This window comes from Oryctolagus cuniculus, chromosome 5, assembly GCF_051225735.1.
Source record: "Oryctolagus cuniculus isolate XC-2025 breed Fujian yellow rabbit chromosome 5, ASM5122573v1, whole genome shotgun sequence".
Lineage (NCBI taxonomy): Eukaryota > Metazoa > Chordata > Mammalia > Lagomorpha > Leporidae > Oryctolagus > Oryctolagus cuniculus.
Window position 1 is genome coordinate 114,142,835 of NC_142871.1, and position 26,311 is coordinate 114,169,145.

The following is a 26,311-nucleotide window of genomic DNA, read 5'->3' on the forward strand; positions in this document are numbered from 1 at the left end:
GAGGGGGAGAGAGAGGGAGAGAGAGAGAGGGAGAGAGAGAGAGGGAGAGAGAGAGAGGGAGAGAGAGAGAGGGAGAGAGAGAGAGGGAGAAAGGAGTCTTCCATCCACTGGTTCACACCCCAAATGGCCACAACGACTAGGGTCAGGCCAGGCAGAAGCCAGGAGCCAGGAGCTTTATCCAGGTCTCCCACGTGGGTGCAGGGACCCAAGCACTTGGGCCATCTTCTGCTGCTTTCCTAGGCACATTATCAGTGAGCTAGATTGGAGGTACAGTGGCTGGGACTCGAACCAGCGTCCAAATGGGATGTTGCCTCTTTAGGCAGAGACTTAAACTTCTAAGTTGTATCAAATTAATATTCTAGTATTTCTAGACTATGTCTATTATTGACTTTAAAATGATTTAGAAATCATTTTCCTTAAGCTAGCATTTGAATTCATTACAGTAGACCATCTACTTATACTACAACGTAAAACAAGAAACAACAAACTCTGCATAGATTCCATGGATACTACATCCAATAATTCAATATGAGTCTAATTTATTGATAACAAAACAAATTTTGCTTTGTATTTCTAAAAATTAAATCCTTTATTTTGCCTTTGATTTTGGCAAGGTGTTAGTTTCATGCAGTTATTGAGAGGTAAAGCTATCAGTTCCATGCATTTTATTCTTTTCATTACATCAGAAAAGTGAATAGGAGGATAAAGGCTTGCTTATGAGATAAAATTTGTGTTAAGGGCAACTTATAGTCAGGATTAACAATGACCTTAGTAATCAGTAATACTTATTAAAGCATTTATCTCTTACTGAATGCATTTTAAAAATATCCACAAGTTTAATATCCTCCACAATCTAGATTCCATAGCCTTGTCTCCCAGAGTCAATTGTGTTTGAGCACATTATTTTCTGTATTCTTCCTTGTAAATCGCTGTCAGCTTTCTCAGAATAGACATTTTTCTCCACTGAAATCTTCAAAAGGAAAAGCAGAGTGCATATGCTGCTAAGTGGTCTAAGAGACCAATCTGAGTTGTCATTTTTATCCTCTCTCTGGCCCAGGATGCACTCACCTATGTCATCAGTTTCTAACTTCCTTTCAAGTTTATCCTGTACCAGCAGGCCACTTACATAAAACGTTGTAGAATCCAAGCAGCCCAACTGAAGGAAAAACAAATAGATTTTCCCTTTGAAGTGCTACACTTGAGCAATATGTGGTGGGCCAGTTTCAATGGAACCGGTAGGTGACCTCAGCACTTCCCAGGCACCTGAGTGGCTTGGAACTTTTATTTGTATTGAAGAAAGTGTCACATGAACTTTGCAAATAAAAAAATGTCTTTAACACTTACCTACCTGTGAAGCTCTGATGCCTGCCTCAGACTAAATTGAGTGACAGGAGAAGATAGATGTGATAGGTAATTTTCTCTCTCTTCAGCATGTTATCATTGTGATAATGGTTTGGAGTTTTGAACAGATGGGAGTTTTTTGTGGTTGGCATGTGTATAAATAGTTGGAAAACTATGCACTTGACTGCTAAGTGAATATTGTAAGAATGAACACTTACATGGAGAAAAGTTGTTCAAGAAAATTGTTCTTCCAGGATAGCATAGATTGTGTTTTCATAAGGAGATTATAATAGATAATTGGGGAAACATGATCATCTTAAATCCCTCATTTCATGCTTACAGTCTAAGGTAATTGAAAATCCAGATATATCACTGAAAATTTAATTGTGTTTGTTAAAGATACCTTTGGTATTTTTCTATACTTGATAAGCAGTGTCTCCCATATATTTTAAGACATTTATGTATGACCTAGAATATAGCTTTATCAAATTTGTTTCCCTTAAGAATAACCTTAATTAGTTAACTTCCATTTTGAAGATTGACATCTACTAAAAATCCGTGTCTCTACTCAGATGATAAACAGGCCCATTCTAAATAAATCCTGGCATATATGAAGAACAAATGTGGATCTTTAGCCTGAAATCAAAGATTAAATAGTATTATCATGTATTAAATAGGCAAAATTTCACTTCACTCACACAAGTTAAAGTCCATTATTCAGTAGCATGTTAACCTGATTTTTTGAAAATTATGAATATTTCTTCTTCATGCTAACCTTATCAGAGACTAAATGGGCAGAAATATTATTTCCCAATATTCAATTTGGACTGTCATAACCTATCAAACCTGTTTTCCTCCACTCGCTCAATTGAGTCTAGGCACACAATCAGGCCCTGCCTTCTATGTGTGCACCCCTTTTCCTTACAGGAACATTTATTAAACTACTTACATAATTTACCTGAATCTTTAATAGCGTTATCTTTTTTAATGGTGTTTTTAGTAAATGTTCTAGTGGATACATGTACATATATTTTAATCAATTTTAAAATCTTACAATATGCCAGATTATGATTGCTTTGGCTGTCAAAAAGGACTCCACTTTTATTTTTTAGCTACCAAAGAACAATTTGTCAGTAAGATTCAGCAGGAGATATATTATTAATTCCCAGCATCCAGACCAGTGTTTGACAAACAACAAGTGTTCCTTAAATACTGATGAATTAGTAATGAGACCATTGTTCCTTTGATTGTGCTTGGGAAAAGAGAGATGCTTTCCTTTCAATAGGTTCTATCTTGTGGAATCATGCATTTACAAACCATTCATGAAAGAAAGGGGGCCAGCATTGTGGCATACCAGATAAAGCTGCTGCTTGGGATAGGGATATCCCATATGTGATCTCCAGCTCCCTCTAATGGCCAGGGGAAAACTGCAGCGTATAACCCAAATGTTTGTGCCCTTGCTACTTAGGTGGGAGACTTGGATGTGGCTCCTGGTTCCTGGCTCCTGGCTTCTGGCTTTGGTCTGGCCCAGCTCTGGTGTTACAGCCTTCTGGAGAGTGGATCAGCAAATGTAAGATCTCTGTCTCTCTCTCTCTCTTTAACTTGACTTTCAAATAAACAAACAAATCTTTAAACAAAAAAAAAATTGGGAATAAATTTTTGGAAGAAATCTAAACTTGCAGAAATATGAATATATGTGCTCAAGTAAAGAGTGAGCAAAACATGTAGAAAAACTCAAATTCATGGAGTAATGGAATCAAAGGTCAGATTTGCTTTGGTGCCCAAAATTTTCTGAAATCCATGTGTAGTTTTTAGGGTATGTAATTTTTGAATTTTTTAAAGAGTTCTCGTACACATGGAATTCAAAAAACAAACATTAAGAAGCTATGAAGAAGGCTTTTAAGCTATTAAGTTATTAATGTCAAAATCAATATAAAATAATAAAAAACAGATTAATTTAATGCCACATCATAAAAGCCTCTCTAAACATTGTAAGTAAACATGGACTATATAAAATCACTTTAATTACTTTTCTAAAGTATTTAAGTATTTAGACTGAGTTCGATGTTAAGGTATTCAGCAATACTTGTGGTTTATTTTCAAGAAAATTTTCATGATAGAGTTAAATAATAAAATACTAGAGTTACAAAAACTTCTATGTGTATATAGTTATTATTCAAAGGTAATTGAATAGAATGTGCCTACTTAATCATAATAAATGACAGGATTAATATAATAAATCATAATAAATGACAAGATTCTCAGGTTAATGCTACTTGATTATTCATAGCAACATAATGAAAATTTATAAATGCAAGTTATATATCATGTATACATAAATGAAATTAATTACTAAAATACCTTAGAGAAAACATACTCACATATATTAAGTAATATATGTTATCTAATTACCCTCTCTATAAATTTAAAAAAATCCTAACTTTTGAGTTGGAAGTTTTGATTTAAATGTACATATTTACTTCATAATCTTGAACAAATAATGTAAACTTTCTACATATTTAAATTTGTATTTCTGGAAATTTAAGAAAACCTAACATGACTAAGTCTACATTATAAAATAAGCTCTTCATTCCATTGACTATCTGAAAAATATGAAAGCTAGAAATCAGTCCAAATAGATTTTCCAAAAGACATGATTTTGGGTTTTAACTTGGTTTTCATATTTTTGCAACTGAATTATAAGTGCCAATAAACTATATAAGCCCTATTTTATGGTGGCTATGAAAATCCGAACTTTCAGTTTGTAGCTGTAATAGAAATGAAAGCTCATGGGCTTAAATGTACTTACCTCCCCAGCGCTCATCACATACTGTGAAGAGAGTGGTTTTATTGGCTAAGCCAGGGAGCATGGTACTGCACTCCATGACGATGGCCTGAGGAATCATTATGATGCAGGAGACAATCCAGATGATGACAATGCTGTTCCGGGCCCGTTTGGCTGTGCTCTTAAACATCAAAGGATGACAGATGGCATACCATCGATCTAAGGCGATGCAGCTCAGTGTGAGAACAGACACAGACACTGACACAGTCTAGAGAATGGAGAAGGAACATAGTACAAGAGAAGCATCAGGTGTCAAAAGGATCACTCATTGTCTTTACTGCATTAGAAAAATGGTCACAGTAGGTAAACAAATTCAAAGCTGTCAAAAGGTGAGGATGTGGAGAAAGGGGAATCCTAATACACTGTTGATGGAAATGCTAATTAGTGCAGCCATTATGTAAAACAGCATGGAGCTTTCTCAGAAAACTGAAATAGATCTGCCATGTGATTCAGCTGTCCCATTTTGGGGAATATATCCAAAGGAAGTGAAGTCAGCATATGAAAGAGATACCTGGACTCACATGTATATTGCAGCTAAATTCACAATGGTAAAGATGTGGAATCAACCTAGATGTCCATCAGCTGATGACTGGATAAAGAAGGTGTAGTATATAAATGGGATGGAATATTACTCTGTGATAAAAAGAATGAAATCTTGACATTTGCAATGAAAGGCATGGAAGTGGAGATAACTGGAATAATTGAGATTAACCAGACACAGAAAGATAAATTCCACATGTTTTCTCTGATATGTGGAAGTTAATAAATATATATATATTACATATGCAATATGTAGCATAAAATGCGTGGATGTCATATTATTTGGTATATAGCTATTTATAAATATTTTCTTCACTGAATTGTACCCTTACTTAAAAACATACTTCCTTCACTCTTCGATTCATGTCATATTAATATCTGTTTTCAAAAATAGCATGTGTGTATAATATGAGGCAAATAAGGAAAAATTTTAAAAATTATTTTTAAAATCACTAAAAATATAACTCTGAACTCTGAATGAAAAATATAACTATGAACTCTTTAAAGTTCCTTCATAAAAAGTCTTAAGAATAAAGTAATACTGATTTTGACAAGTAAAAAATTATAATAGCACTAAAAATATGATACCACAGAACAAAGTCTGAGAACTACAAGTTTTATGGAAGATTTTTAAAGAACTGAAATAAAACAAGATACAGAATATTAAAAAAAATCCACACATGTGTCGTCTATATCTTTCATGGTAACATCAGAAAGAGGAAGAATATATTGGAAAAATGCCTATTTCCTGTCAAATTTGGGAAAAAATGCCATGAAAACTTCTTAAATTTCCTTGACACCAAATATTTTAATTTATAATCGGTATTTGTTGAATAATTACTTCCACAATTTTGTCTTAAGACTTTTTTATTGATATAAGAAATCATATCTTAAAATTAAACAAAAAAGAAACCCATATATTTTTTCTCAAATGGAACAACCTCTTTCTCTTACAGGGAATAGTATGATGTGTCTATCCTGTAAATTTTCAGGTAGGAATTTTAAAGAAACATTTTAAGCATAGCTATACTCACATGATCAATATATGTAATTATGTTTAGTGTGTTCTCCTTTCCTGGATAAAACATTGATACCTATATTATTCCCAAGATTCTCTCTTCCTATATAAAAAAAGTTTTCATTTCTCTTATTTTTAATCAAAAATTCTTATTTGTTTTCTTTTCAGAACATGTCACACAGTAAATGATTTTGTTTAATTTGCTTATTTTGTCTGTTTTCTCTATTGGAACAATTCACCATGACAGGATACACTGCTTCTATGCTTCTGGTTTTTTTTTTCTTCTTTTTCATAACTGGCTCAGAATTTGATGTGTATTATGTACTTAATAAATATTTTTAATCAATTATTAGTGATCAGCCTCAATTTAAGGTAATAGATGTGACATCTTCCTCTTTCTTATGTCCTAGTGTGCTGACCCCATAATATGCACCAAAGGTAAGTTTCTATGCTTGTTAAAACAGGAATTTCTCATTTGATGTATTGACTATAGCTACAACTAACGGGAAAGAGTCTAAGAGCCAGTGCAACACAGGAAGAGCTTGGGGCTAATATGTCAGGATGATCTATTTTCGTTCTTCCACCAGCGAGCTGCACAATATTGGCTAACCCACTTTACAGCTTGTGCTGACTGTGAGTGTGCCTGTGTGTGTGTTTCTTAAATGAAGGATATTTGACAGGGTTAGATTCTTACCAATCCTGATTCTTTGATTCTGTCTGGGAGAGGTAACAGAGTACAATCAATTTGGCAACCAGGTTTCCTGGGCATGAATCTGAACTCACTTCCTGAGTGTGTAATTTTAGATAAGCTACTTAATCTCAGTATTGCTCAGTTATCTCCTCTATAAAAAGAGTATAATAGTAGCATTCAATCAGGTAGGGAGAGTTGATTGAAATGTAAAATGCCTGGCCCAAAACTGGCATATAAGTGTGTGCATTTGTTATTAGTTACAACGATTATAGTAATAATAATGCTAATTGCAATATAGGTGTTCTCTTTTATTTTTGGACATAGAATTATAGATTTTTGGAATAGGCTGCTTTTTAGAGAAGAGTAGTGATAGATATGATAAGTAAAAATGTAAATTCTACTAAATTATTGGAGGCTAATTTCATTTTAAGTATAGGCTTACAGGACCAGAATCCACTGGAACAGCTTAGGTTAGTTGATGACTCATACTCCCTTAGAGCACCTTTAACTCTATTTCTCAAAATAATTTCACTCCCACCCTGTAAACTTCCATTTCTTCTGTCCAGATAAATCAATCACTAATGCCCCTCCATACCTTAACTAAACTGGGATTAGAACTATGGCAGTGTAGATCTGCAGAATTGATTTCTCATAGCTACAGGTCAGGACTTATATTTATTCACTCTAGCAATGAGAAGAAATGTTCAAGGCTTTATAGTTTATTTTTTATGAATTCTAATCAACCTGGATGAAAGAGAGAGATGTAACATGACCCAACTCTATATTTCTTAATTCTATTAGGTAATAGTAATCAATTCATATCCGTGCACTTGAAAGACTGGTATCTAGTGCCAGCAGTTACCCAGGATACATTGCCATTAAGTTGCATAGCTGACTCTAACAGTAGAATCCATTGAATGGAGCTTTGACAAACAGTGACTTAATATTAACTATTTAATGTGTAAAATATGAGTATACAATTAACATCTAATTTAAAAGATTTTGGAGGGAGGGTATAAAATTGTATCTTATCACGTGTATAAATGAGAGTTTTGCTAACCTTTAGCACTTAAGGCATGCACTTCTGGGTCCTTTTTTGTGTATTCTGATATTAGCTCAAATCAATCTTTTAGTAAGTCATTTTAGAAGTGAATCTGTGGACTATGTGTTATAAATGAAGTGTAATCAGGCAATGGGAATTTTTGCCTTCAGGTATTTGGTCTTTCATTTGTATTATGGGTAACTTATGGACAAAGTAAAGATAGAGGATTTCATTTAGGATAAAACAATATTACTTTATGAGAGCACATAAAAGCATCAAAACTATTTATTAGAAAGGTTCAGCAACAGAGAGAGACAGAGATCTTCAATTTTCTGGTTCACTCTCTAAATGGTTCCAACAATTAGCTCTTTGTCGGGCCAAAGTCATGAACAAGGAACTACATCTGGGTGGCAGGAACCCAAGTATTTGGGCCATCATCTGCTGCCTGCCCAGGTACATTAGCAGGAAGCTAGATCAGAAGCAGAGGAGCATAGATTCCAACCAGCCTTCTGATATGGGATCCAGGCATCCCAATTTGGCATTTAAGCTTTTGTATAATAACACCTGTCCCTCAAAGGATCCTAAAATCCATGGAAAGTGGAAATGTAAATTTTTCCAAATCAAAAATCTAGGTAATAGACACTGATAGATTTGAAGGTGATAAAATATGGCTGAGAAAGTGAAGCGTGTCTATCTGCATAGCTCACACCACCCATGTTTCATTTGGCTTTTGTTCTTTTCCTGGAATTTCCTGTGAAAAATCTTTTCTGCAGCTGAAAAAAATTCACCATGAATAAATAATCTCCTACTGCTATCAATCTTGGTTATTGGACGAGAAGTAAAACACATGATAATTATTAAGCCAACAGCCTAACAAATGTTAATGGTTTTGGAATTACAGAATTCTTAAAGATCCATAAGGATCATTTTATTCAGCTAAGTTTTATTACAATTGTCATATTTTTAAATATTTTGAGAATTTGCCAAAGTGTTACTGTGTATCACTCATAAATCTAAAGTTATATTGTTTTTAGAAGAACATATAAATCATAGCAAATTAGCAAATGTGCCTGAAGTCTCAAATGAAACCAAATAACTTTAAGTGGTGGCAAGCATTATGTAATATATGTTAAATATTCAGTAAGATACAAATTTCATATCAAGAATAAAAGCTACCAGTTTCAGAATATCACAACTGGGGAATAAACCTACTCCAATTAAATGATAGACGTATTGCCTAGTTTCATTGCTCATTGCTTTTGGGAAATCTCTATGGAAAAGGTACAATAAATGTTGAAAAGGTGGAGATACTGCTGTTACTAGGTTGCAGTCTTTTTGTAAATTTACATCTTTACACCAAAAGTAGCACTGCATGAGTTGATGAGTGAATCTAGTTTATTCTGCCTTACAGTTACTCAATATATTTTGCTCATTGGCCTGAGTTGAACAGGGCTAGTTGAGAAGTTTATCATATTGGGACACTGTTTACAGACAAGCAGACTAAATTTCTCAGGAAATGAGGATATCTCTTCAACTGCAGAACTTGCTATTAAGTTGTGCTCTATGAAAGAGTTATAAAGAATTTGACTACTGCAACCTCTCATTTCAGGCAAAAGCATAGTCAGTGATTTTAAGAGCTACCTATGACCTTCATCACTCTGTGGTTACAGGCTGCTTCCAGTCTGTCCTCCTTGTGCATAGTGGACTCAGAATTCCTACTCTATATGATGAACGGCACTGCACCTGCTAGAAGGGGATACACTCCTCCATTTTTATCCCATTCACCACTGGGGAATTCTCTGGTTCACTGGAAGAGCATGAAATCTTCTCAGCTAGCTGAAGAGTCTGGGCAAACGGAGTCATCCTGAAACTTAATAGGAGCCATGAAATTTCCTTCTGGGTGATTACAGGAACCAAGATAAATACAAAGCTTTCCAGAACTAGCACAGAGGTGAGGCTGGCATTGTGACCTAATGGGTAAAGCCACTGCCTTCAGTGCTGGCATCCCTTATGGGCAGCTGTTCCACTTCCAATTCTGCTCCCTGCTAATGCACCTGGGAAAGTAGTGGAAAACAGTCCAAGTGCTTGGTTCCCTGCACCCACGTGAGAGACTTCCCTTCAACCATGTGAGAAACTAGGAAGAAGCTGCTGTCTCCTGGCTTCAGCTTGGACCAGCCCCAGCTGTTGTAGCCTTTTGGGGAGTGAACCAGTGGATGGAAGATCTCTTTTTCATGATCTCTCTGCAACTCTGCCTTTCAAATAAATAAAATAAATCTTAAAAAAAGAAGAAGATAGACACACACATACTCCCTCTTTCAAAAATGAAAAAAAAAAAAAAACACAGAGGTGGTGAAATGTTAGAATTGTCTAATTTTCCCACTGCCTCTCTGCAAATTCCATCAGAATAAATATGTTTCTTACTGAATTTTGTTCTATGAGAATAATTTCTCTATTCTTTCATTTCTTTTTATCTAAAAATCTGGTACAGTTCATTTTTTTAAATTCGTTCATGATTTTTAGCACATTGCCCCAAACTAACCCTATAATTATATATAATGTATGCAGGAAACATAACTTCTATGACATTTTACTTTCTATGCTGTAAATGATGCTTGACCCTTAAAAATTATCACTTCTCTTTGTAAGAGGTTATTGAAGAACTATTGAGCTAAAGATTCCTTTGAACCGTATCAGTTCCAAAAGCCCAATTAGTATAATTTCTAGTAATGAGCGACTTATCGCATCCCTCAAATTTGTATTATTGGAAGATTATTTTCTGTTCTTCTAGATATTATGGTGACTGTCCGGGACACTAGATAGAGTAAGTTCTGGGGTGGTGGGTGGAGGAAGTCTATGGGATGACGAGAAGACGGTGGCTGTCATTTCACTCACATTCAAATGCCTTAGGGACTCGACCTCTTTGGAAAATGTGGCTGTGGCTACCATCTTGGGAATCTGATTTTCAAAGATTATAGAATTATATAAACAATCAGAAAACAATTCACTGAATTTATTTTTAAAATATATATTTAATTGACAGAGAAATAGAGAGAGAGAGAGAGACATCATCTGCTGGTTTATATGCCAAGTGCCCACCATTGCCATCAGCTGGACCTCAGCCAAACCTGGGAACAGAAACTCAATCCAAGTCCCCTACTTGTGATAGAAACTCAATTACTCAGCTATCACTGCTGTTTTCTGGAATCTGCATTAGTAGAAAGCTAGAGACAGTAGCTGGAGCTGAGAATCAAACTCAGGTACTTTGATTGGGAGTCGTAATCTCTAGACTAAACATTCATTTCTGTTCATTTTTAAAACGGCAAGTAGATAGTGAAGCATTTCTTTCACTAATGAGCAATGAAATATTTTATAATGCTGCTGTTATTGTTCCTTAACACCCTATGCTTTTATTATATAATCATTTTCCAGAGGGTTAGCACTGTGCCATGAGATACATAAACTTTGAAAGTCCATTGTCACAGCAACCATATGAGCTGGATCTTCTTAAAATTATTATTCTCTTTAAATAGGTGAACCTTAAAGAGTTTATTTATTTAGCTTAATACTGCATAGTCAATGAATGTCATAGCAATGGTTTCAAGTCTGGTAGTTTGAGTTAGGACCTATATTAAACCTATTTACTATACTAATTTGAAACACAGTTCTTAAACTCTTCAATAGGAAATGAAGCCACTTATAAACACATCATTTCAATAACTTGAACTGAAAGAGCCTAGCTTATTAATTTGCTGAAAGTATGGATCAAAGAAATAAAACATTTGTTCAGCATATTATGATAACTTGGGTAGTTTTATTGTTATTTTTGTCTGGAATTTAACTTCTCTAGAAAAATCTTAAATATTTTTCTTCTTTAAGTTTGCAAATTCCAATATGGTGTATTTCTTTTTATCTCACTAGTTAAATAACTGGAAGGCCATGACTGTGAAAATACTCTGTGAAACTATAATGGTATATATACCATTATAGTATCTTACAGAGTAGCAGACATACATATATATATATATATATAGTAGTAGACATATATATATAAGTGTAGTAGACAAATACATATATATATATAATGGTATATATATATACACACACATGCCATTATAGTATCTTACAGAGTAGTAGGCATATATATATATATATATATATATGTCATCACACATTTGTCCAAACCCATAATATGCATATCACCAGGTAACCCTAGTATAAACTATGGATTCTGAGTGATGATGATGTGTCAATATAGCTTCATCAGTTATAACAAATGTACCACTTTGGCAGAGGAAGGGAAATGTTAGTAATGGGGAAGGGTTCACATGTGGGAGCAAATTTGAAATCATTGTGCTGTGTGCTTGATTTTGCTGTGACACTAAAACGGCCCTAAAAATATATTTCTTCAGAACCTTCTGTATATGAATCCAAAAATTGTGGAAAAAAACGAATTACCTGTAAATAAGGAATCACTTTGCAGAGAGACTGTCCAAAGAACCAGGTCTCAGTAATATCCACGACCAGTGTGGCTGGAAGGCAGGTGATGGTCACAAGAACATCAGCCAGAGAAAGGTTGACTATGAAGTAGTTTGTCACTGTCCTCATGTGGTGGTTCTTCCACACTGCCACACAAACTCATTTGTAAAGAAAGCAGAATAATTAGATGGAGACAATAGGCACCAATGAAGAAATATTTTTAAATTTGCACATTTATATCATAAGCAATAGACAATTTAAACATGTTCTGTGTAATCAATGAACCAGTCCATCTACTCCATTGTTGAAGACGTGCTTGAAGTTAGTTCATTTACTTTGCAAGCCATTTCTCAATCGAACCTGAGGCTGCACTTATTTTCATTTCATTTTAAATTGAATGTCCCAGAAATTAAACAATAATCTTTGATTCAGCTTTCTATTTTCTCACTACTAAGTATGTAGTAGAACCTGAAGGGGTAGTGGCTAAATTATATTGACTAGACGCTGGGAATTTTCATTAACTTGTGTGTTTTCCTTATCCATGCCCTTGAACCATATCTGCTCCCAAACTCTGTGTTTGGAACTTTAATAGATAAAAATCTTTGCCTTTAAAAGAAACGAGCCAACAATTATTCAGCTCTAACCATTGTCAAATACTGAGCTATGAAATTCATATATTTATGTTATTCAATCTCAACAATAATCTGAGGGATTCATAAATGAAATAAGACATGGGGGATTCATGGAAGTTGTGTAAGGACACTTTGTTCAAAAAGAACAGAATTATAGTTACAACCGGGATTTAGCTCTAAGTGAAAAGATGGTCTCTACTACACAACTCATCTCATGGAATTCAGGGAGCAGTAACAAAACTCATATAAACTCTAGAAATGCAATTCTTTCTCCTTTCTATTACCCTGATGACCTAGAAACATCACCTTCCAAAAAAACACACTTTTTAATACTTTCTCCTTTGTCCTCTCTGTGCACTAGAGAATATCTACAGTTTAAAATTTGGGCTATTTCACTCAGTTCCATAAAGCAGCTGAAACAATATCCAATATCCCACCCCCTGTCCTCCACCTGATTCAAGTATACAAAGGTTATAAAATCACTGGTTCTCGAATTGAATATGTGTATGCACAGCTACTCACATCTGTTGATGGATTTGCTTTACTGAAAGTAACTGTGAATTTGGGGTATCATTAATCTGTCAGTGTTTTCACTTACACACCCAGATGATGAAGTGATTAGTAACTTTATATAGCAATGAAACAACTGAAATAACGCATTTTGTCAGATTTTAGTCACTGAATGAAGAATTCAATTATGTACCATTTATTAAGAGTTTTGTGTGTTGGAAAATGCTTTTACCACCTCCTGAAGCTTAAATTGGCTGTCAGCTACCAACAGATGTTAATTTAATAAAATGCCTAGATTCCTGAGGAATTAGTTTTGAAGATGCCACATCTTTCTCCCCAGGATACTTGTACCTGAAAACTCAGGTGAGCCTTAATTAGGGTAAACTATAGCCTTTATTATTTGAAAATAATTCTGTTGAATGATTATTTATGTTGAATGATTTATCTTCTATAAACACTAGAAACATATACACACAAACATGCACATTCATTCTTGCAGTTGACAAACACATTTTTATAATTTATTATGAGAAAATTACCAAAAATATATTTATTATATTTGATCAACAAATAACTGCAATCATGTAAGCTTAAATCTAGGAAAGAATATACTTAGTACTTTAATTAAATATTAAATGCAATTAATGTAGTTCTAGTTTGACTTCAACTCTATATTTAGGAGGTGAGAAATGGCAGTTATGAGATGATGGTGTGAATGTATTGTGTCTAACCAAGATTAAAGAAAATATTTGCACAAACAGCACTTTTTTCATGCTTACTATGTGGCATATCTTCTGTGCTAAACACTTTAAATTATTAACTTGTTTAATCATAATAACACTATGAAGGGAGTCCTATTATCATCTCTCTTTAACATATGCGAAGCTAGGGATGGAGAGGTTAGGTAACCCACCTAAGGACACAAGACTAACTAGCAACTACTAGAGCTTGAATCTGAATCCTATTCACAATTTTGGCATGCCCATGCTTGAAGTAGAAAATTAATAATAATAATAAAAGAAACTGCCAACCTCTATCTGACAGGACTTTAACACTGAATTCTTGAATTGGATCTCATTCACTCTAACTTGCTATCTGATGCCTGAGTAATCACCTCTGCAACACCCTTGATCCAACATGCTTGAGCATTTATAATTGGTGGTAACAGTTTATTTTATTGAGTTGAAATGGTTCCCTTGCACATCTGTATATTATTCCTTAATTCTTGAAACCTAAAGAATAAAATTTACTTATTTTTCTACATTGTGTTATCTGCATGTGTTTCCTAGGGCGGTTGTGGCAGAGTATTATAAACGAGGTGTTGAAAACAATAGAAATTTACTGTTTCACAGTTCTAGAAGCAGTAAGTCTGAAATCATTGAGTCAGCAGGGCTATGATCCTCCCAAATCCTGTAACAACATCTTTTTCTTCTCTCTCACTTCTCAGTCTTTGGTGTTCTCAATCTCTGCCTTAGACTTAACATGGTATTTTTCTATATCCCTATGTACCATGCTATGGTAAGGATATGGTCACACGGGGTTAGAAGGTCACCCTATTATAGTCTGACCCCAACATAACAAATTACACTTGCAATGGCCCTGTTTCCAAATAATTTACATTCTGAAGTTCTGGGGGTTAAGATGTAATCAAATCTTCAGGTGGAGGATGTGTGAGTACATTATTTCACTCATATTAGTATTAGCTGAAATATTGAAAGACAGAATTATGTCTATTCCCCTAGCCTTTGTCTCTGCATTAATGATCTCCAGAATCTTCATGTTCAACTCTAGAGGTTTGCATTGAACATAACCAAGATCTTTTATTCTGAACACATTCCAGATTATTGACAATGGCTCTACATGAGCCATTTGTAGATGAATAGACATCTCCAGGTAGTCTATCCAAAGCACCAATGGATGGTTGCTTTGGTCACTATCTCTCTGTTAAGACAGTTTGAAATCTTTTCAGCTTTCTTAACTGCCAAGTCAAGATTTTTTTTTTTTTTTTTTTGGATCACACCTTATATCAAGTTACTAGGAACTGGTTTTCTTGAGTAGATGCTAAATTAAATCTGAATCTTGGGAGACGGGATATGGATAAAACATGAAAAATGACAGAGAAATTAGGTACTCATTAATATTCTCTTATATGTAATTGATCTATATTTCTCAGTTTCCATATATTACCTTCTGATGAACTTCAACAAGCTCCAAAATCTAAATTTTGTACTACATTTGAAATTAGTCCTATGAATGACCATTATACAACAACATTAAAGTCCATTTGCATGTAGTCTGCATCTAAAATCCTTCTTCCATTACCTAGGAATAAGTGAAGAGCTGAGCACACAGGGAGAAAGATAACAGAGGACAAGAATTAAGACTTAGTGAAGCTCCATCTCTAATACAAACATTACTGAGCTGAAATTTCAAGATGCAAATGAACCCATTTCTTTCTTTATCTTTCAATCCATTGTTTGATTTCCTCCTCTTTCTCTGTTTTAATTATATATATAGCCCTGAAAGGTAAGAATATTGTTACGATGCCCATGACCCGTACCGCAGATTCTGGCTTTGATACCTGGCTCTATATCCTAACTGCACATTTTTGCTTATGCAGATCCGGAAAGGTAGTGCTCATGGGTCAAGAGATTGGGTTTCTACGACCCACTTGGGAGACCTGAATTGATTCCTAGGCTCTCAGCTTTCTCCTTTCCAGCCCTGGCTATCATGGGCATTTGAGGAGTAAACAAGTGGATGGGAGCTCTCCTTCTCTCTCTCTCTCAAATAAACAAATAAGAAAAGTATAAAATACCTTTTCCATTATAACCTGTGCCCTAATAATCTTTTCTTTTAATATTGATGTCATTGTATATAAACAAAGCCAAATTCACAAACCAATACTTGCTCTAAGAACAATTTGACCATAAGTTATATCCTGCTAATCTACTGATATTAAGACTTGACTAAGAACATGTAAGATGCCCATGTTTATAGCAGCCGAATTCACCATAACAAAGATATGGAATAAATCTTGTTGTCCATTAACTGATGATAGGATGAAAAAAACGTAGTATGTACACACAATGGTGTACTACTCAGCCATAAAAAGAATGATATCCTGCCATTTCTAACAAAATGGATGGAACTGTTGACCATTACGTTAATGAAAATCAGCCTATACTGAAAGACAAATATCACACATTTTCTGTTATTTGTGAAAGTTAATATACAGAGATTATACAAACAGTGTAGATGTCATATCATTTTGCATATGGTCATAATATTGCATCACTGAATCATACATGACACTATGCCTTTCTTTCCCAATGCTTTGATCTTTCTCAGGAATTCCTCATTTTATAATACTTATATTTTCTGTTTTACAAGGAAAAATTATACATGTTTATGTATTTAATTTCTACACTTGAAGTAAATGTGACAAAACGTTAGAAATTGCTTAATTATACAACAAATAAGAAACTCAGAGTAAAAAAATAAAAAGAACACGTGAAATGAACTTCTGATTCTGTATATTATTGAACATATACTTGCCTTTGAAATGTCAACTACTAATTCACTTTAAAGCTTATAATATTGAGATGTGATTATACATGCTATATAAGTAATGATGATTGATCTTCTTGAAAAGATCTGTACTAACTATATAGATTTAATTTCAAGTATTTGTGGATGTATTTAATTTTTTATATTAAAATTGAAATAGCATGGACATGAAAGGACAATGATCGCATGATTCTACTTATAGGAGGTACCCTTAGCAGTCAAAATCAGGAGACAATAGTAGAATGGTGTTTACCAAGGAATAGGAAAACAGAGGAATGTTCTGGAGGTGGATGGTAGTAATGATTGCATACCAATGTTGATGTGCTTACTGTCACTGCACTGTACATCTAAAAATGGTTAAGATTACAAGTTTTATGATGAATTCATTTTATCAAAATTTTAAATTTTTCTTGCCATTATAATTGAGTCTATGAAATAGAAAAGAAAATTTTTTCCACCAATAATCATGTTCTTCAAAAATCTTGGAAGCAGTATGGAGAGATCCACATATTATCTAAATGATTTTTTTGAAAAATATGTTTATATGAACCAGTGAGTATATAAAATAGTGAAATGAAAAGTTTCAAAATATACTTTATTCTTCATAAACATAACAGCCATGAGATTTTTATTATTTGTGAAACAAAATTATTGTTTGTTAAATTGTTAGGTTGTAGGTTAAGAAATATTGTAGTAAAACATTTTTTCATCTTTTTGATTTTTTTACATATATGCGTATACAGATAAGTAAGATAACAATTTCTTGACTCTTGTTTGCTATATTACACACATATAAAATAAACATTTCAGAAAATCTATCTACAAAACATTGTAGTTCCGCTCTTTGCCACAAAGTGTCAGTGAAAGCCTTTGAAAATGCTCATCTTGGGGCTTCAGGGACAAACATTATGGTCATTGTCTTTAAAATACAGAAGTGAATTTTTTTTTCAAATTGTAAATTTAGAACAAAGAGTGCTCAACAAATGATAAAGTCACCAACAACTCCTAAATTAGATACAAATAAATGGCTGAGTGAAAGTGAAATAAAACAATTTTTCTTTTTTTTTAAAGTTATTTATTTATTTATTTAACAGGTAGAGTTATAGACAGTGAGAGAGACAGAGACAGAGAGAAAGTCTTCCTTCCGTTGGTTTACCCCCAAATGGCCGCTACAGCCAGTGCTGCGCTGATCCGAAGCCAGGTGCCAGGTGCTTCTTCCTGGTCTCCCATGCGGATGCAGGGGTCCAAGAGCTTGGGCCATCCTCCACTGCCCTCCCAGGCCACAGCAGAGAGCTGGACTGGAAGAAGAGCAGCTGGGACTAGAACCGGGCATCCATATGGGATGCCAACGCCACAAGGCAGAGGATTAACCAAGTGAGCCAGGGCGCCGGCCATAAACAATTTTTCTAATGAAAATTCAAAAGAAAAAAAAAGGCAGTTGAAAGTATATAGAAGAGAGTTAGTGTGTAACTCCTGTAAAGAATCTGTCTTGAAAAGATAATGTAGTGAAGTCTCTAGAATAATTTCAAGAGTGTAATTTTAGGATCAGGAAAGTGGCCCACCAGTATAGTTCTAATAGGGTAAAAAACAACCTCCATACAGTTCAGAGATGTGTTTCTTGTTTTCACTCCACTTGATTGGCCTTCCCTCTGTCGATCAGTTTTATCCTGTTTTCCTGAGCAAGTCGACCTGTCTCATTATCCCACCTTCTAACTCCACAGTTTGGGATAAGTTTTTGTAAACCTCTGTATATAAAGATAATTAAAAATGAATCTTAACTAAGAATGGGATGGAAGAGGGAGTAGGAAATGGGATGGTTTACAGGCAAGAGGGTGGTCATGGGGTGGGGGGGAGAACCGCTAAAATCCAAAAGTTGTACTTTTAAAATTTATATTTATTAAATAAAAGTTTTCTATTAAAAAAATCACCTCTGTCACAGAATGAATCGTGGTTCAAGGTCTATCAAGTAAGGAAAAGTAAGCCTCTGCTTTTAGCTGCAACTCCAGGGGTGAACTATAATAGAGATGAACCGCAAGAAGATCTCCCAATGAAGTGTAGACTCAAATCCTTCATTAAGGCACTACATAGAGATTTTCTGTTCTAATATTAACTGCCTGAAAAACCTGCATCAAATTATCTGAAAGAAGATAACATTAGATTCAGCATCACATAATTCCTATAATTTTCCAAACTAAATCCTACTCAAAGGGCTATAGTACAGAAGGTTAAGCCACTACTTGAGATGCCAGTGCCCTATATCAAAGTTCAGGGGCTGGACTGCTCTGGTTTCAATTCAACTTCAAGCTAATGTGCCTAGGAAGGCAGCAGATGTTGGCTCAAAAACTTGGGTCCTACCAACCATGTGGATGACAAGGATTGAATTCCTGGCTTTGGCTTCAGCCTGGTCCAGACCTGGCTCTTACAGCCATTTGGAGAGTGAGATTGCAGGTGGAAGATCTTTCTCATTCTTTCACTATCTGTATATCCCTCTCTTTCTATGTCATTCAAAAAAAATCTAACGGCATACAAGGAGGTAGTAGCACATGGTCAAAAATCTATAGGAAAATAAAGAAAATATATATCCTGAAGAAATTTGGAATTTACTATATTAATTAATAATCAGGAAAATAAATGGAACTATGGGGATTAAACATACATTTATTAGAAATGCCACAAAGATATTTAACAGAAGATAAATAGAACCATCTGGGGCCAGCACTGTGATGTAGTGGGTAAAGCCGCTGCCTGCAGTGCCAGTATCCCATATGTGCGCCGGTTCAAGTCCTGGCTGCTTCACTTCTGATCCAGCTCTCTGCTATGTCCTGAGAAAATAGTACAAGATGGCACAAGTCCTTGGGCCCCTGTACCCATGTGGGAGACCCAGAAGAAGCTCCTGGCTTCAGATCAGTGTAGCGCCAGCAGTTGCAGTCAATTAGGGAGTGAACCAGTGGATGGATGACCTCTCTCTCTCTCTCTCACTCTCGCTCTTGCTCTTGCTCTCGCTTTGCCTCTCCACCTCTCTCAGTGTAACTCTGACTTTCAAATAAATAAATAATTCTTTAACAAAAAAAGATAGAACCATCTATTGGAGTATCTAAACTAGTAGAAAATGTCTAACCTAACAAAGAGCTGTATGCCAACAAACTGGGAAACCTAGCAGGAATGGATAGATTCCTGGATACACAACCTACCTAAACTGAGCCATTAAGACATAGAAAACCTAAACAGATGCATAACCAAGGCAGATATTGAATCAGTAACAAAGATCCTCCAACAAAGAAAAGCCCAGGACTGGATGGCTTCACTGATGAATTCTACCAGACATTTAAAGAAGAAATAATTCAAATTCTTCTCAAGCTATTCAAAAAAATTGAGAGGAAAGGAATCTTCCCAAATTCTTTCTATGAATCCAGCATCACCTTACTTTCTAAACCTGAAAAAGATACAACAGAAAAAGAGAACTACAGACCAATTTCTCTGATGAACATAGACACAAAACTACCGAACAAAATTCTGGCCAATCGAATCCAACAACACATCAGAAAGATCAATCACCCAGAAAAAGTGGGATTTATCCCTGGTATGCAAGGATGGTTCAACATCTGAAAAATCAATGTGATACATCACAGTAACAAGTAAGAACAAGAAATATAAGATTATCTCAATAGATACAGAAAAAGCATTTGCTAAAAATGTGACGCCCTTTCATGATGAAAATTCTAAGCAAATTGGCTGTAGAAAAAACATTCCTAAACACAATTAAGGCAACTTAAGACAAACCCATAGCTAGCATCCTGTTGAATGGATAAAAGTTGGAACCATTCCCACTGAGATCTGGAATAAGACAAGGATGCCTACTCTCACCATTGCTATTCATTTTGTCCTGTAAGTTTTAACCAGAGCCATTAACCAAGAAAAATAAATCAAAGGGATACAAATTGGAAAGGAGGAAGTCAAACTATCCTTATTTGCAGATAACATGATTCTATGTATAGGGTATCCAAAAAACTCCACCAAGAGACTACTGGGATTCATAGAAGAGTTTGTAAAGTAGCACGATATAAAATCAATACACAAAAATCAACAGTCTTTGTATACACAGACAATGCCATGGCTGAGAAAGAACTCCTAAGATCCATCCCATTCACAATAGCCATTCAAATAACTTGGAATAAATTTAACTAAAGATGTCAAAGATCTCTATGATGAGAGCTACAAAACATTAAAGAAAGAAATAGAAGACATTTAAAAAATGGAAAAATCTTCCATGCTTATGGATTGAAAGAATCAGTGTCATCAAACTGTCCATGCTACTGAAAGCAATTTACAGATTCAGTGTGATACCAATCAAAATACCAAGAACATTCTTCTCTGATACAGAAAAAAATTATACTGAAATTCATATCAAAACACAGTAGACCCCGAATAGCTAAAGGAATCTTTCAACAAAACAAAACCAGAGGCATCACAATGCCAGATTTCAAGACATACTACAGGGCAGTCATAATAAAAATATCTTGGTATTGGTACAAAAACAGATGTATCGACCAATGGAACATAATAGAATCACCAGAAATCAACCCAAGCATCTACAACCAAGTCATCTTTGACAAGTGAGCCAAAATCAATCCCTCTAGCAATGATAGTTTCTTTAACAAATGGAGCTGGGAAAACTGGATTTTCACATGCAGAAGAATAAAGCAAGACCCCTACCTTATACCTTACTAAAAATCCACTCAAAATGGATTAAAGACCTAAATCTATGATCTGATACCATCAAATTATTAGAGAACATTGGGGATTATTAGAGAACATTGCATATGCAAGACATTGGCATATGCGAAGAGTTCTTGGAAAAGACCCCAGAGGCACAGGCAATCAAAGCCAACATCAACAACTGGGATTATATCAATTGAAAAGTTTCTGTACTGCAAAAGAAACACCCTGGAAAGTGAAGAAGCAACCAACAGAATCGGAGAAAATATTTGAAAACTATACAACTGATAAAGGATCAATAACCAGAATATATAAAGAGATCAAAAAACTCAACAACAAAACAAACGACCCAGTTAAGAAATAGGCAAAGGAGTTAGACATTTTTCAAAAGAGGAAACCCAAATAGCCAACAGATACATGAAAAATGCTCAAGCTCTCTAGCAGTCAGAAAAATGCAAATCAAAACCACAATGAGGTTTCATCTCACACCTGTTAGAATGGCTTTCATACGGAAATCAATAAACAAGTAATGCTGGTGGGATGTGGGGGAAAAGGTACCCTAATCCATTGTTGATGGGAATGTAAACTGTTAAAGCCACTATGAAAGACAGTAATTCAAGAATCTGAATATAGACTTACCATATGACCCAGCCATCCCATTCTTGGAAATATTCCCAAAGGAAATAAAATCAACATATTAAAAAGCTATCTGTACAACCATGTTTATTGCAGTCAATTTCACAATAACTAAGACATGTAATCAACCAAAATGCCAGTCAACTGAAGACTGGATAAAAAAGATTACGGCATGTGTACATCATGGAATACTACACAGTGGTAAAAAATGAAATCTGGATATTTGTAGTATAATGGATGAAACTGTAAAATATAATATTTAATAAGCCAGTCCCAAAGAGACAAATACCATATGTTCTCCCTGACCTGCAATAATTGAGCACTTAAAAGGCAATCTAGAAGTGAAACTGATACTTTGAGATGCAGTCACTTTGAACAGCTATTGTCTCGACTGTTGAGGAACAGTTTGCCTCCTTTCTTTTTTCCTTTTTTCTCTTTTATCTTCTTTCGCATAATCTGTTGAACTTTTACTCAAAATAGAGACAACCATATGTGTATAAAATTAGCTGAAAATAGATCTTAGAAAAAGCAAGAATGCAAATAAAAAAGAGGAAGGGAGGTGGGAACATGGGTGGGAGGATGATCATGGAGGGAAGAATCACCATATTCTTAAGATGTAACTGTGAAACATGTGAAGTTTGCAACTCCAAAACTGTATAGTTCTTCATACATTCATATGGACTTAATTTTTTTATTTTTATTTTTTTGACAGGCAGAGTGGACAGTGAGAGAGAGTTCACCCTCCAATGGCTGCTGCAGCCGGCGCGCCACGCTGATCTGATGGCAGGAGCCAGGTACTTATCCTGGTCTCCCATGGGGTGCAGGGCCCAAGTATTTGGGCCGTCCTCCACTGCACTCCCTGGCCACAGCAGAGAGCTGGCCTGGAAGAAGGGCAACCAGAACAGAATCCAGCGCCCCAACCAGGACTAGAACCTGGTGTGCCAGCGCTGCAAGGCGGAGGATTAGCCTAGTGAGCCACGGTGCTGGCCATCATATGGACTTAATTCTAAGGGTCCAGTTTAAAAACTTACCATGGCACCCAAACCCCTGAAACTGGGTGGTAAAAATAGCATTTTGATTTTTAGAGTGAGAATAGGGATAGGATTGAGTGATAAAGTGATCATATAGATAGAATTAAGTAAAGTGATCATACAAACAGGATTAAATCTTTGATAATAATAAGAGAGAGTTAAAAAGAGTGAATGCTTCAATATGAGAAGTGGTCCATAGAGCAGACTCATACAATGACTATCACTTTAAGTAACAGTCTGTCCTCAGAATCATCCCATAAGGCAATCTGGTCTGGCTGAAAAGCAAATCAGAGTACTTCAGGCATGCAAGGCCAAAACACTATGGCAAAAAGTGTCCCACATGAAGAACTTCTGTAGGTAAGACCCCAACAGAAAGAAATGGTCATCAAAGAAGGGTGTTCTTTACTCTAAATGGAGGAAAAAACTTTCACTTTGCTCATGACCCTTGTGTAAATATGGAAGGAGTCAGTGGATTCAAAAGGCTTCCACAGTGTAGGCAGTTCATTTCAAAAGCTTCAGGTGATCACTGACATTATACATAAGAACGTTAATTATTAAATCAACAACAGGAGTCACTGTGCACTAACTTTCCATGCAGGATCTCTCTCCTCAAAGAGCTGGATTATGAGAGTTACCAGTAAATCTTGATCGCATATATTTACCTTGTTTTAATGTATTAAGTGGAGGATACTTTCTATGTCTCATAAGCTATAGTAATGCCTAAGTGCTTACAAAATAGGCACTGTTCTTGAGTTCTTTTCCAAAGTAATTCTCTCAAAAAAAAATCTCTCTCTCTTTCTCTCTCTCTATATATAGATACAGATAGAGAGAAATCAAAGCTCAGAAAGGTTTACTTTTATTCAATTAAAGAATACTTTCTTTCCTTATTTTAAAAACAATTATGTTGGCGTTCTAGCAATAATAGGGTAATAATAGTTAACAGTAGTAAAGTGTACCTTTCTAAAGAAACCTTGAATATATGAAACAATGGATGCTAATTATCCTAATATGATCATTGAAATGTATGATGTAGGGGTTGGTGCCATGGGTCACTTGGTTAATCCTTCGCCTGCGGTGCCGGCATCCTATATGGACACCAGATTCTAGTCCCGGTTGCTCCTCTTCCAGTCCAGCTCTCTGCTGTGGCCTGGGAGGGCAGTGGAGGATGGCCCAAGTGCTTGGGCCCCTGCACTCGCATGGGAGACCGGGAAGAAGCACCTGGCTCCTGACTTCGGATCGGCGCAGCGCCGGCCATAGCAGCCATTTGGGGGTGAACCAATGGAAGGAAGACCTTTCTCTCTGACTCTCTCTCTCTCACTGTCTAGCTCTGTCAAATAAAAAAATAAAATAAAATGTATGATGTACTGAAATATTACATTGTACCCCATAAATACATACACTTACTGTTTGTCAATAAATACAAAAAATAAAAATAAAATCAAAAAGAATGCAGAAATTTAAGAAAAATATCCAAGCTAAAGAAGACAGAAAAAATTTAAAATGCAGACAGAAATATTCAAAATACATAAATATAGCTGTATGTATATAATATACATGTAATGTAATTTTCAATATATGTAAAAATGTAAAATGAAGTAGAAACAATATTTAAAAGTATATTAGCCAGGAAATTATATTAATCAAGAATTTCTCAAAACTAACTAAAAGTATCCACAGATTTAAGAAGTGCTATAAATCTCAACTAGGATAAATGTAATGGAAATCACCCCAAGTTATGTTATTATAAAATTTTTGAAAACCTGTAACAAAGAGATGAATTCTAAATAAGGAAGAAAAATGACATTGCCATGGAGCCCATGCTGTGGCATAGTGGGATAAGCCACCGCCGAAAGAGCCGGCATCCCATATGGGTGCCCGTTCAAGTCCAGGCTGCTTCATTTCCGATCCAGCTCTCTGCTATGGCCTGGGAAAGCAATAAAAGTTGGCCAAGTGCTTGGGCCTCTGTACCTGCATGGGCGACTCAGAAGCAGCTCCTGGCTCCTTGCTTTGGATTGGACTAGCTCTGTCAGTTGCAGCAATTTGGAGAGTGAACCAGTGGACAGAAGAACTTTCTATCTCTCCCTATGTCTGTTATTCTACCTCTCAAATAATTAAATAAAATCTTTTATAAAAAGAGAGAAAGAGATCAGGGGTACAAAATAAAACATTGGGATCTACATCTGCATATTTAGGAACTCTTCATGAATGTAGAACCATCATGTCCTCTACTATGCAAGGAGTGTCTCTTCTTGAAATGATGTTATGTAAATTGATATCTACATGGAAAAAATGATATTTGATTTCCCTATGACATCATACACAAATATCAATTCCAGGTCAATTATTGATCTAAATATGAAAGATAAGTAATTAATCTCACATTATCATATTCTTGGGATATGTAAGAGATTCTTAAAAAATTTCTTAAAACATATGAAATATAAATAAAATATTTGATGAATTAAGCATCCTTAAAATTAGAGTACATCAAAAGAATGTGAAAGTACATTCCAGAGATTAAAAGTAGTTATTTAGTGCATTTTTATTTGAAAAGCATCAGCTTGCATTATTATACCTTACAGTCAATGGACATTGATTTTGCTACTGCTGTTGTGGCTTTTAAGATACATTTTTATTGTAGCATCATACATGTGCAGAAATATATGAATCATAAGCTTGTCACTGGAGAAATTACCATAGAGCAAACATATATTTATAATTACTGTTCAACCCCCCCCCCAAAAAAAAGACAGAACAGGAATCCCAGAAGCTCTGTTCCTATTTGTTCTCTACAAGCATTCCCCTGTCCCAACAAGGAAACCTATATACTGATTGTAATATCATAGTCTGTTATTTGTTTTTAAGTGGAATCAAAATGTATGTATCCTTTGTGTGTTTGACTCCTCTCAATCATAACTTTTTTATGCTTCTAAAATCATCCTGGTCATACACGTAGGTATAGTTGCATAGTTTTATTGCTGTGTAATATTTCAGTACATGTTATTATGATTTCTAAACTATTCTACCATTTAGGAACATTTTGGTTCATTCTAATCTGGGCTATTGTAAACAGTGTTGCTACTTATATTTTTATATATCTCCTTTGACTCACAAATGTGTGAATTTCTTTTAGCTATATATATAAGTGATATTGTTATAACAAAGTATGTTATAACAAAGTATTGTTATTACATAACTTCATCAAGTTTTCCAAAGTACTTGTGCAGTATCAGTTTTTATTCTCACCAATAGGTGTGAATCTCTCC

General features: G+C 35.1%; 1 protein-coding gene across 2 annotated transcripts in view; it reads right to left on the minus strand.

The window, feature by feature from the left end:
• The window catches only part of HCRTR2 (hypocretin receptor 2), a 112,364-nt gene that overhangs the window by 28,496 nt on the left and 57,557 nt on the right, over positions 1-26,311 (minus strand). For both annotated transcript variants that reach the window (XM_070073932.2, XM_089333078.1), the window contains exons 2-3: positions 11,933-12,111; positions 4,151-4,394 (exon numbers count right to left, since the gene is read on the minus strand). In XM_070073932.2, the coding sequence (XP_069930033.2) occupies positions 4,151-4,394; positions 11,933-12,111 (423 nt within the window). The remainder of the gene's footprint in view (positions 1-4,150; positions 4,395-11,932; positions 12,112-26,311) is intronic.